The 12,779-nt window shown below is 55.6% G+C and overlaps 2 protein-coding genes across 2 annotated transcripts; both read left to right on the forward strand.

Annotated features, from left to right (window-relative positions):
• Positions 1–817: 817 nt before the first annotated feature.
• On the forward strand, positions 818–3,283 carry INS49_000577 (uncharacterized protein; the record flags this gene model as incomplete). The annotated part of the gene is made up of 3 exons (XM_043161414.1): positions 818–1,509; positions 1,562–2,338; positions 2,395–3,283. 3 exons carry the CDS (start codon positions 818–820, stop codon positions 3,281–3,283), a joined length of 2,358 nt encoding a protein of 785 aa, XP_043029920.1.
• A 6,428-nt stretch (positions 3,284–9,711) lies between these two features.
• INS49_000578 (uncharacterized protein) lies at positions 9,712–10,146 on the forward strand (the record flags this gene model as incomplete). The annotated part of the gene is made up of 1 exon (XM_043161415.1): positions 9,712–10,146. The coding sequence occupies one exon, from the start codon at positions 9,712–9,714 to the stop codon at positions 10,144–10,146; it is 435 nt and encodes a 144-aa protein (XP_043029921.1).
• Between the last annotated feature and the right edge of the window lie 2,633 nt (positions 10,147–12,779).

Genomic DNA, 12,779 nt, shown 5'->3' on the forward strand with positions numbered 1-12,779 from the left:
TACCAAATGCGGTCATGATTGCAAGTTGGATGGCGTTAGCTGGAGTCCCGACGACACGTTGCATGCCAGGCCCGAAAGGCCAACGAGCGTCAATGGAAATGGAAAAGGGGAAAGGGGGCAGGACGGCGTCTACTTGGGCTCGATTCTGTAAATATTTCCGAAGATACCTTGTACGGATGCGTTGTGAAGTCATTCACTTCAGGTGGGCGTGTCTAGTTTGCCACCAAGTCCAGTGAGAGGTCTAGATGACAGGGGGCCCCAGCTCCCCTAGAGCTCCCCCAAGGCTCATGGATTGGGGGGTCGGCACCGTCGGTTGAGCGCCAATCGGCAGCTCGTTGCCGGCCGGATGGACCCTCCCCCAGTCCCTAACTGGAGGGCTAGGTGGTGATGACAGCACCCCCAAAGCGCCGAAGGTCATCAACACCACCGCCACGTAGACTGAGGAGACTATGTTACGATTCCAACACTGTCGCGTCACGACTTGCATATAGCCAAGTCGCGGTTCCGTCACGCTCTTTTGCTTTACTTGCTCTTTACGTCGATAATTCTGGATTGTATTCTTAAAGTGTCTTTACGGAGGGTCCCTGCCAGAAACGGACCGGATTTCCAAAACAACAAAAAAACAACAGCCTCGTCTTTGGAAGACGGGCGCTGTGCTGCCTTCGATTCGACCACTCACGACCCTCATTCTTGGACGTCAATAGAACACCTGAATTACTCAATTGTAACCGAATCCACGACCGAGCCAGACCTTTGACGCATACCTCCCCCGCCACACACATACTCGTGCTTGTGCTTCCCCATTTCGCCCGCCGACATGCCTCGAAACCGCCCAGCCACGACGGGCTACGAGCGCCTAGAACAGGCCGACCACTCGAGCGATGAGTCCGAAGACGACTTCATGCTGCAGAGCTCTGCGTCCCTGCAGGACCCCCGAGCTCCCCGCTATAACCATACGTCACAGCCGCGGCCCCACTCCGGCATGGCCTCGCCGAGAGCACATGCAAGCAGCAGCACCACCACTCGCCCGGGAGGACCGAAACACAGCCGCGGCCGGAGACTTAGGAGCAACTCGGGCGTGGACGTGAAAGCGATAAACGCGCGGCTGGAGCGATGGGCAGAAGAGATAGCCTCCAAGTTCAAGCGGGGGAAGAAGGGCAGGCACGGCGACGACGACGAGGGGCGGCTCGAGATCCATCACAGCGTCTTCCAGGCACCTGAGGGCGTGAGGCCCGCCACGGCGCAGAGCCTGGCAGTGCCTCAGGAGGGCGTCATGACGAGGGACGAGTTCGAGTACATCGTTGACACCGTGCGGCTGGCTATCGAGCAGGGCGTGCACCCGAGGATGATCACGCAGGGCAGCTCCGGGTCCTACTTCGCGCGGAACCCGGACGGCAAGGTCGTGGGCGTGTTCAAGCCCAAGGACGAGGAGCCATACGCAGCAGGAAACCCAAAGTGGAACAAGTGGATTCACAGAAACTTGTTCCCTTGCTGCTTCGGCAGGGCATGGTACGTTGAGAGAGCTCTGAAACTGTGCCGCACGTTTACTAACCCCCGACAGTCTCATTCCCAACCTTTCCTATGTGAGCGAGGCGGCAGCCTACACTCTTGATTGCCAGCTCCGGACTCATATGGTGCCTTATACCGATGTTGTGTGGCTCGCATCGAAGTCATTCCACTATCCCTTCTGGGATCGCTACAACTACTCTAGGAACAGGAAGACATTACCTTCAAAACCAGGGAGTTTCCAGGTCTTCCTGAAGGGGTTTAAGGACGCGAACGTTTTCCTTCGAGAACACCCCTGGCCGGACCAGTACCTGTCGGGTGTACGAACCAACGACACGCATCGCAACAGGCGCAGAAGATGGGTAGATAATTGTCGGCCCATTGCAGGCCGCTTAGAAGATGACGATGGTGGAGACGACGGGACAGAGACCCCAGACCGGGTGCCTGGTCCGGACAACTTCATGTGGACAGAAAGCTTGAAGCAGGCTTTCAGAGAAGAGCTTGAGAAGCTGGTGATACTGGACTACATCATGCGCAATACAGACCGGGGCCTCGACAACTGGATGATCAAAGTCGACTGGGAGACTGGGGAAGTCTCGATAGCTTCGGAGCCCGTGCATATGAACATGGACACCGAGGAGCAACCGAACGGGCCGAGGCCGGTGGATCTGAGCCAGAGGCCAGCGCAGAACCGCTCATCATACCCATACAAAGCTCAGAGACCCATGGAAGCGTCAAGTCCAACAGATGGGCCACGGGATCCAAAAATCAGTATAGGGGCCATCGACAACTCTTTATCATGGCCTTGGAAACATCCTGATGCTTGGCGAAGGTGAGTACAAAGGCGCAATCCTCTGGTGGACGAGTAATTGCTGATGGAAATGACAGCTTCCCCTTCGGCTGGCTGTTCTTACCCGTGGACCTTATTGGCAGGCCCTTTTCGCAGAAGACGAGGGATCATTTCTTGCCACTTCTGACCTCGACAGCATGGTGGAGTCAAACGCAACTTGCGCTCAGGAAGATCTTCCAGATAGACCCGGACTTTCAAGAGAAGATGTTCTCTCGGCAAATAGCCGTCATGAAAGGGCAGGCATGGAACGTGGTAGAGACGCTGAAGACGCCGGATCACGGCCCCTTGGAACTCACCCGGCGGGCGAAGGTGTGTGTGTGGGATGACCTGGTGGAAGTCCCCGTGGCCGTTCCTATGAGGGCGACATCATCCGAGATGCGCAGGCGAACCGAAGAGGATTTCCAAAAAGCCATCGAGGAGGAGATGGACATCGGCGCGGCAAACAGCTCGGCCCCAGCCGCGGACCTGCTCGGCCTCGCAACGCCACCGGCCGACCTGCCACACCCCGGCAGGTTCGAACTGTCTGGCAACGTCACGGACACAGCCGTGGACGAGACCCAGTCACTGGAGGACTCGGCTCTGTTCAACAACGAGGGCACGGCGGCGTCCTCGCCGACGCGGACCAAGCACGACCGGCCCAAGATGCCGGGGGCGCGATTCGGGACTAGCTACCCCGGCCCGCAGCGGTCGCACTCGACGCTCAACGTCTACGCGAACAACAGGCGCGAGCGGAGGTACTCGTTCGCCACGGCCATGGGCCGGCGGAACAGCAGCTCCATCGCCCAGAACATGTACGGCTACGACGACGACGTCGAGGGCGACCTGGGGTACGCTGCCGCCGAGGGCATGGAGGGCAACCAGCGCAAGGTCATCGTGGAGAGGCTGGAGCCGGTCAAGGCTCGGAACCCTGTGTTTACCTGGTGTTAAAAGGGGGCAAAAGAAAAACGGGTTAAAAAAAAACAGCATCTGGCCGTTCTGGGTAGACTGTAAGATACGTGCGTGGGGGTGGGCGGCATCATTCAGAGGCGTCCTACATGACTTTCACGTTTTTGTCATATCTCGATGGGATTGATTTAGATTGGCTGGGATTGCTCCGGGCTTGCTCTCCGCTAGATGGATTCTGCATAGTGATAAAAGGACGCTCGGCAGGGGAGGCACATTTCCATGCTTGACGGCTGGTGCGTTTGAGGGTGTTTGTTATCGTCCTCCAATACAGTAAAAGCGAATCTGCCAGATTTGTGGTGTTCCGTCTGATCACTGGTCTTGGTGCCTCTCTACCTGTCTCGTCCGCAACCTGTCGTCTCCTTCAAGATCAACTTGAAGGATATCGGATTAGTATCAGGCTTGCGGGCCTTCGAGAAGGTTTGTGGGAAAAGTGGGAAGGTTAGAATCGTGAACATGATTCGCTCGGCGTCCGTTGTAGGATGCAAGAGTCATCGAGTAGAGGTGGTGGGCCTCCACGTCTCTAGCCATGTCCATTCCCCGATGCCCATTCCCTTGCCTCACCTATACCCACATCGTCTGCAGATCTTGTCGCTCTCCAGTCCCTACTGTGTATTTACCTCAAACCTCGCAATCTCCTTCCACCGCCGCTTTGACGCCTCAACGTGGAGCTTCATGTGGCTCATGCCGACGCGGCGCGATCTGTGGATGACTTCTCGGCCGTCGTGATCGTGAGTAACTGCTTCTGCGGAGATTGCCATAGGTGAAAACAGCGCAAGCTATGCTCCCATCCTGCGTCTTCAAGATTGTCGTACGTTGTCCCCATCCCACAGCAGTACTCATCCCCCACAACGACCCGTTCTCCTGGGACTTTTATGCCGCCCCACCGCGTGGAAATGCATAGAAGACCTCGGAGGCAGGAAGGCGGGGGGGGGGTTGTCACTTCATCATACACTGCGACGTTGCAACCGCAGTCCTGGGCTACCGCACCTGCCTCTTATCTTGTGTTTCTGGGTACATGAGGACTGGGCCGGGAATTGCAGCTTCTCGCGGCTTGGTAAACAGGAAACCGACCCAAGCACTTGGGAACCCCTGACCGGGAGGATCCAAGCCCCGGTGGCCCAATCCGAGGTGTGCCATCCTGCTGGATTTGCAAAGTTTACCCCCACCTCCCTCCTTTTAACGACACCTGTTTCTTGTTGGTGTGTGTCATCTCAGCGGTCAAATATCACATACTTATGTCTCCTTCCGGGGCCTGTGTTTGTCGCTTGGCCGCATATGTATCTGCATCTCGTGCGCTACAAAAGGACGCGGGCCTGCAGTGTTTGTCCCCGGCTGCTGTTTCTACTGCCGCTGCTGCTTGGAACTTTTATTAAAAGGGACAGGCTTGCAGAGGTCGCGGCCGCCGCCGACCCAGACCCAGGGCCCAGTGATGAAATTCATGCGTAATGTATGCGCGCATGGCGGGACGGTGAAGGTCGTGTGAAACACCCAGTCGCAGATGTGGGTAAAAAGCTTGAGCGGGAGAATATCACGCACGTCGAAACATTGCAAATCCCGACTCGGTAGTTCGCTTCTTGATGAGCCCCTCCCCTCGCGGCAGTTTTGATAGACAATGGACGAGACCTGGGAGGCGACGTGACTGTGAATTGTGGCGTGCGCCTAGTAATCCGACGGAATGGAAACTCGGCTCTTAGTGTCCCAGTACTTCGGGTCAAGGGCAGCCAGGGGTGGCCCTGTTAGGGAGGGTGACGCCACGCCCCGGGCCCCCAACGTCGGGTACCCACTCACGGCTGACCTCAACGTCCGGCCTAACGTCCGCACAAAAACGAGGGAACCGTTTTCAACGCCACGGCCCCAGGCTTGCTGCTTCCCCCTCCCTCTTCGTCCCATCACGGTTCCGCCAGACGCAACGGCCCGAAATAGCACTGCTGTTCATTTCCTCGTACGGGGCTGGGATCGACCCCCAGCGCCCTCGTCGCAAAGGCCTCGTTTCGTGAATGGGCTTCCGTTCGTCTCAGTACGCCCGTACGCCCGCCGTTCTCAGCGCTGCGGAGGGCTTGCTTGAGATCATCCAGGGAATGATTGACACGGCGCGGAGTCGAGGGGCACGGGTCAGATGTGGGTATCCTTGCCGTGGTTTTGTATACCGCTTCGGTCCTTGTCCCATCCACCACCGTTTCAGTAACTGGGACTCCAGTATTCGACAGGGGAACCAGGCGGATTGCAGAGTTGCATAGGTCAGACTCTTGTCCTTGGCCGGAGGACCCAGTGGCCTTCCTTAGCCATCCCGTCGACTCGTGTTGTATAGGTCATGGGCAGGTTTCGCTCCTCGACCACTTAGGCTTGAGGTCTGGACAACGCAATAGTGGGACGACAGGGAGCTGGGGGGCGCCGCTCGTAAATTGTAGCCGTAGACTGCTACTTTTGAGTGCAGAACGCTGCATGTGGAAGGCAGATCGACAGGCCAAATTCTGGTCCACGTCAGGATAGCCCGGCCTAACCATGGGCCCATGAGGTCCCATCCGAATGGCGCGCTATGGAGTCTGGGAGGGAGCTTTGTCGTCTAAAGCGGCCGTTTACCCGGCTCCGAGGATTGAGAAGTCGATTACAGTGGCCGCTGTTAAGACCTTTGAGCTGGTGACTTCTCCTGACCACAAGCAGTGGTCACGGCCAGGGCAGGTGAACGGTCGGCTCGTCCAGATTGTCACTCTGCACAGTGGAAGGTTTGCCGTATTGAAGCTTGATTATATGATTCGTGGTGGAAAAGAGCCTAGTGCCGAGGCCTCGTGTGTGTCTTCAAGCCCTCGTCGGCACCTGTAACCCACTTGCTGGATCTCGTAGCCAACATCTGACTGCGTCGGAGTGCGGACAGGCTCGTACCTCTTCGTCGGCGACCATCCATTTCTGCTACTCTCGTCACGATGCTTTTGAAACCGCGAGAAGCTTACTGCTCGAGTCTGCTTCCGGCGATTCCGGGGGCAAGGTCTTCAGGGATTCCAGTATTTGGCCCGTGCCGTGACAACTCTGGGCCGGGGCCTTTGCATTCAGTCGGCCTACCGTGGGACGAACCTGGGTCCAATAGTACAACCACCCCAGCGGCGCACAATCTCCCTAGGCCCCGTGTGTTGACTTGCAGGTATCGTGGGTCGCTCCTCAGTCGCGCTTTTAGTCTCCTGTCCACGTACCACGGTACCTGCGCTGAAGTTTGGTCCCTGGGTATTGTCTGGTCGAGCTTGCCGGGATGCTGCTTTTTGGTCACCGACCGCCAGGACAGCCAGACGGTCGACCCACAAGGGTTCTTAAGAGTGGAAGCGGCTAGGATGAAGTTGCATCAGACTAAAATTGACCCAGCCACCTGGTCTGTGGCCCCTCTGCTCTCCATGGGCGAGAAAGTCCTTGCCATTACCATATCTGGCTGGATAGAGATAGCCAGAAGCAAGTCAACCCGGCATCGCTGCCAAAGGGTCGTGCCGGGTTTGAGCTCTAGTCGGGTCTAGCAAGTTGGCGCAGGGAGCAGCATATGTGTGCCTGTCCCCATACTGGCGCGAGACCGAGACTGACCTGTTTGCTGGCCTGCCCAATGCAACGTGGCATTGATCTGATCAGAATGATGCGAGCTGGGGCCCGATTTTCAAGGATCTCTTCTGCGATCTCTTGTGTGAAATTGGAGGCCACTGGGTAGGGGCTGAATGAGAATCTGTGCCGTGGTCAGTGACTCCCCATTTGATCCACCCAGCTTCACCCCATAGCACCTACCGGGCCTACATTAGCAGAGGGAAGAAGTACCCACACTTGCAGGACATTGGTTTCTTGTATTTAATGGCGGACGCAGAATAATCAAGGTCTCCCATTCCTAGGCAACGTTCTTAACAGCAGACTCCTGGGCGCCGTTGGAGCCTTTAATCTCATTGAGTTGGCACCAGGGCGACGCAACAAGCTTCTTGAGCATTCGGAGTTTCTGCAAATCTGCGTTAACGTTGCATTCTCAATGGAACCAGAGTACGTCTTTCATTGCCCAGTCGTCATACCGTGCAGAAGATGCTTAAGCGTACGACGCCAACAGTCATTCCCAGGACATTCCTGTGCCGGATACCTACCTGGAGACGGTCGAGCTCCATGGAAGGCTGTTCCAAAAGCATGCCTTACAGCAAAAGATATATTTCGCTCCAGTCGATGAGGTACCTGCCTTTCGTTCCCCTGAGTGGCTCAGGGATGCTTACAATGAGGACAGGAAGAAGCGCAGCGCCTCCAGCTTTTCCACCATGTATTCCACATCCTCTTCGACAGGCGGCTGCTATTTCCGCCTATACCAAACCCGCGTCGCATCCTCGACTGTGGGTTTGGCTCAGCATCCTGGGCGATCGATGTTGCGGACTCCTACCCACGGTGTGAGGTTATCGGCGTGGATATTGCATCCCAAATGAGCCCTCCCCACCTGCCCCCGAACCTATACCTCGAGGTTGACGACCTGAACCAAAGGTGACACCCAAGCCCGAGTGGAACAGAGAAGCTTTGATCTGACGAACAGGCCAGGCTCAACTTTAGTTCCTCTCACTTCGACATGGTCCACAGCCGGTGCGTAGCAGGAGGAATCAACGCAGACAGATGGAATGAATACACAAAAGAGTTGAGCCGTGTCCTGGTCGCAGGAGGATGGTGTCAGATGGTTGAAGTTTACTTCAACGCGCAGTCCAATAACGGCACGCTGACAGATGGTGAGTGAATCCAAGGGGTTGTGGACCCAGGTCCTGGGATGTTGTTGTTTGCTCTCAATGAGCCGTATCTTTGTCTTTGGAACAGTCTCGCGGGTGAGAACCATCTTCAAATGGCCCCGTCATGCATCTTTCCTGCGACGGGTAAACTGGTCTGTCGCTTCAGTGAGCAATGGGCCGGATTGAATGATGAAAAGCATCTAAATTCGAACTTGTGATGGCCCGGGTACGGAATGCTGACAGTAGACTTAGGTCACGGTCTTCGGCGGTGGTATGTTGGACAATTGCCAAAGCTTGGACCAGTGGTTGACAATCGACAGGTCCCAGCTGTACCTGCAAGGCCTCCAGCCGGAAAAGGACGGTAGAGCAGGCATCAGGCTGGAGGAGCTGATGAGAAACGCAGGTTTCGAGAACGTCGAGTCCCGAATGATGCAACTGCCTCTGTGCGGATGGCCAGACGGTCCGTGACACAAGACTGCTGGAGTGGCGTATATGTACTGACAAGGCTGAGTCTAGACGCGCGGGAAAAAGAGGTTGGGACTGCGAATCGTGAGAACATGTCTCACCTACTCAGCTCCCTGGCCATCTATCCCTTTACTGAGCGGCTGGACATGTCTATCACGGAAGCCCAGGTCCTGTTGGCTCAGGCTCGCAGAGATGCGCAAAACCCGAGCTTCAAGGCATATTTCCCCGTGTGCGTTACGCTCCGCGATGTTCGCCGACTTGATAATGAGACTGACTGATCCTGGGTGGCATTGGCAGATACGTGTGCATTGGTCAGAAGAAGAGATAGCAGCCGAAAAGGTCAAGAGCATCGATTGCCCCAGGTGTCCACTTTGACAGACAGGCAGACAGTTGGCATGGTGCGAACCCACCATGCCTTGTAACCCTTTGACGCAAGTGGCAGGTGGATGGGTAAACATTTGGAACAGGTGGATCTGAAACACAAAGAGACGTCTCCACCCTTACGGAGCGGGAGCCTTGCCTGGGATAAGAGTACTACCTAGGCATGTCGTGGAGGAAGGTGCATCTCAGAGTCTAGTCTAGATGCCGCAGCAGAGGAGTCACCAACATCCTCCTGTCCTCTTGCCCTCTTGTCTGCAACCCAGCAACGCACTTGCCGCACCGAGCCGGCACACAGCCATACGGGCTCCTTCAAATTACCTTAGAAGGTGCGAATTGGTCTTCGTCATTGGGCATTTTCCTGGGGAAGTGGTCGCAAAGTTGACTACCAGGTATGAGAAGACCTCCAGTGCCACGTGGGTGCAAGGGTAGCTTGCGGTGGAGCTCAACGGCGGGAAACCAAGCAGGGGTGGCCAGAGCTCCAAGCTCAGATTCGAATTTTCTCCATAACAAATCAACAATTGACCACTTTGTCACTTCCCATACAACAACTCGTGGTAGAACATCACGTTGACTTGGTATATCCATTGCAACACCACTGAATAGCAACCAATTTGACGGTGAAAGCTCTACAAAACAACCCTTTGCGCCCCTTCCTATAACAAACACCCAGGAGCCATGGCCAGCAACTTTTCGAGCCGAGCCATCCATAGGCTTGCATCATCACAATTTAGACAACCAACTCTCAGACTCGGCGCTAGGCCCAGATGCCTACAGACATGTCGGCAGTACTCTGCGGAGGCCTCTCCGACACCACCACTCCTGGCGAAATTCAAGACCGACCTCAAGACCGCAATGAGGGCAAAAGACGCGGCCCGGCTCTCGGTTTTGAGGACCATCCTGTCCGCAACAAACAATGCCGCCAAGACGTCCTCCCCGATCAAGACCGACGTCCAGCTCGTGCAGCTGCTGAGGAAGACAGCCCGTGGCAATCACGAAGCCGCCGAGGAGGCTCGGGCTGCCGGAAGGGAGGACCTTATCGCAAAAGAAGAGGCTCAAGTCAAGATCATTGACGAGTATATCGCGGACAGCGGGGTGCAGACCCTGGGCAAGGACGAGATAAGGGCCATCGTGGAGAAGGTCATCTCCCAAATCAAGAACGAGGGCGTGGACGAGAAGAGAATCTCCGGCGAGCTCTTCAAGCGACTGATGGTCAAGGATGGCCCCCTTGAAGGCAAAGAAGTCGACCGAACCGAGATTGCGCAAATCGCCAAGGAGTTGACCAAGTAAAACTCACAGTGGACACGACAATGGCCGGCAAAGGTATCAGAGCCGATGCTTCTTTGGAACCGGTGGTCAGAGTTAATCTACAACCCCGGTATGTACGATCTTCTGTATGAGACCATCCAAGCATAGAATGGATGCGAAAATCGCAGCATCAGGAAATTCTCCCCATTCCAACCACACAGACCATTTGCCTTGAGGCGCGATTTGGCCCAGACCGGCTGCACAGCGCATCTTGGATCCGGGGAAATGGGGTCGAGTTGACAGCGGCATGGTCCGACCTCCAAAGACACGGATTCGGGGAACCGAAAACGACTGCCACCAAACGTGCATTGTCTCCCGACGTCATGACACTGCAGGCACGTGTATGCTGTGCGAGAAGTTTGTCCGAGTCAGTAAATCTTGATCAAGACGCAGCTACAAGCTCGCCCTTGATGGGAATGATAGGCTGCCCCTTGGGGCCAGTAATCAAGTGTCCATGCTGCGCTCGTGGACTGGCGCCTCCCACCCTCGCCTTACAAATTTTCTCCTCATTCGGTTGGCTCGGATCGTCGACGCCTCCCGTATTTGAGGGCACAGTCAGTCAGATCAAAGTCCAGAGAGCTCTCGCCTGGTGGCCAGTCATGCGCTTGCTTCGAAACTTGACGTGCGCCAAAGCGATCTGCAGGCCAAGCTCAACTATGATCGGCTACACGTACCTTGATCGTTGTTTCGTTTCTGGCCAAGTGACCAAAGGACAAGGTTTACATGGAGCACCACAGAATGGTGGTTCGGTTGTCGTCCTCTCCTGGAGCGTCTGCCAGCGCTAAGGTGACTACAGGGGCAGCATTTAATGAGGAGCGCGGAGCCCCTCACTCCCATTCTCTTCCCCATGGGCTGACATCGTCCCACTTCTTCACACTTAGTACGGGAAGTCGCCGTTGCTTGTGCGACCCGACTTGCCAGTGCTCCGAATCTGTAGTCCTGACCCCACTGGTACTGCCCTTTGCAACCCCTGAATATAAAACCGCTCCGAAGCCACATTCCTCCGGTGCTTGATGCTGGAGAGACTACTACCAACATATCCACAAGGCACGAGACGAAGTTCTCTCTGTTCTTCTTGCCACTCTCCATCCCACCTGTCTTGTCAACAATCTACGAACAAGTCATGGTCATGGAACGGCAGGTGTTTCCAACAAGCATCGAGTTCCTCAGCCCGAAGCAGCATGCCTCAGGTGGTGTGGCTCCTCAAGAACCAGAGGCTCGAGGGAGGAAGCGACGTAGGGATCCCATTCATGTTACATTTAGCAGGCCTCAGCACAACCCGTCTGCCGGGTCGACACTCCGAGGTCGTTGCCGCCACCGGTCCCCATCGAGGCTAGCTATCGCGTCCCGTGCAAATTCCCGTGCTACAAGGGATGCCTCGCTATCTGCGTCTAAGCGGCGGCTTGTTGCGGTGATCAAACTCCGGCCTGAGAATCACCGACGGAGCCAAAGCCCTTCCCGATCTCGCCCGGCGGGAGACGCGAACGTGGTGTCCGCCAAGCGAAGGCGACAGAGGACCCAGAGTCGGAGTAGGCCGCACGTTGAGGAAGATACGTTCTCTACGATCACGCAGTCATCCGGGACAGCCATTGAATATGACTTCCCGTCTGTTCAAGAACACAAGACGGATATTGTTTCCGGTGTGTCATGACAATGACGTGAAGCTGGCAGAACCCGACACAACAGCCACAGCCGACAAAGGAATCTGGCACAGGTCCTAATACTGCCCTGGTTGACGCTGAAGCTCCGCGTCCGTTCAGGCACCACACAACGCTTGTCTTGCGTGCGGAAAGTGCGCAGAGGCACGAACACTTGGGGGCATGGTTCCTACGATGCAAGGCGCATGTCAGTGGAAGCGGGAAAGAGATGGAACAAAACCGAAGAAGAAAATTAAGGCAAAGGTGCATCTGTGCGAGCACGTGAACATAGATACAAGGTTTGCTCGTTCAGCAGTGCGGCCAATTCTGGTGAACTGTCAGAATAACGAGAATCTCTCAGCAGACCAACACGGTGCGACCTCAACAAGCACGGCACGTCACACAGCTCAAGCCAGTAAGTGCTTGGCAGGCAGCATACAAAGGCTGACACAGAGGGTGCCGTTGTTGAGGATGGTTCATATCTAATGTCTTGAGGAATCGACAGAAGCGGGCTTTGTCATTGGCCCGTCCGAGGCGGTCACAAGGACAGAAGAGATCAATCCAAAGACGGGGTGTACGATAAAATCAGTCAAAAAGTTGTGTATAGTATAACTCGACACCACGCAACCAACTTCATTGTGTTTATTGTAGATCAGGCTTCTCTGCCACTTTCTCAATGAAAAGAGAGTGCCGTTATCAGAGTGCCTAGATAAGTCGATGTACGTGTTGACCAAGAAGTCCCTGCAGCAGCGGTAGACGCTCGAAGGTAACGATTTGCTATTGGTCACATGAGGTGGTCAGGCGGCCAGGGAGTTGATATGGTCAACCCGAATCTGCAAAAAAAGCAGATGGTCAGCTGACGAGGAAGTTCGTTGACTGTTGGGAAACTGGGAAGTAAAAGCTACGGCGCTGATGGACACTGCAAGGAGCAGACTAGATGTTGTGTATCCGTGGGCACGACAGTCTCTTGTGGTCTCG

Source organism: Diaporthe citri (genome assembly GCF_014595645.1).
Source record: "Diaporthe citri strain NFHF-8-4 chromosome Unknown scaffold_1, whole genome shotgun sequence".
NCBI lineage: Eukaryota > Fungi > Ascomycota > Sordariomycetes > Diaporthales > Diaporthaceae > Diaporthe > Diaporthe citri.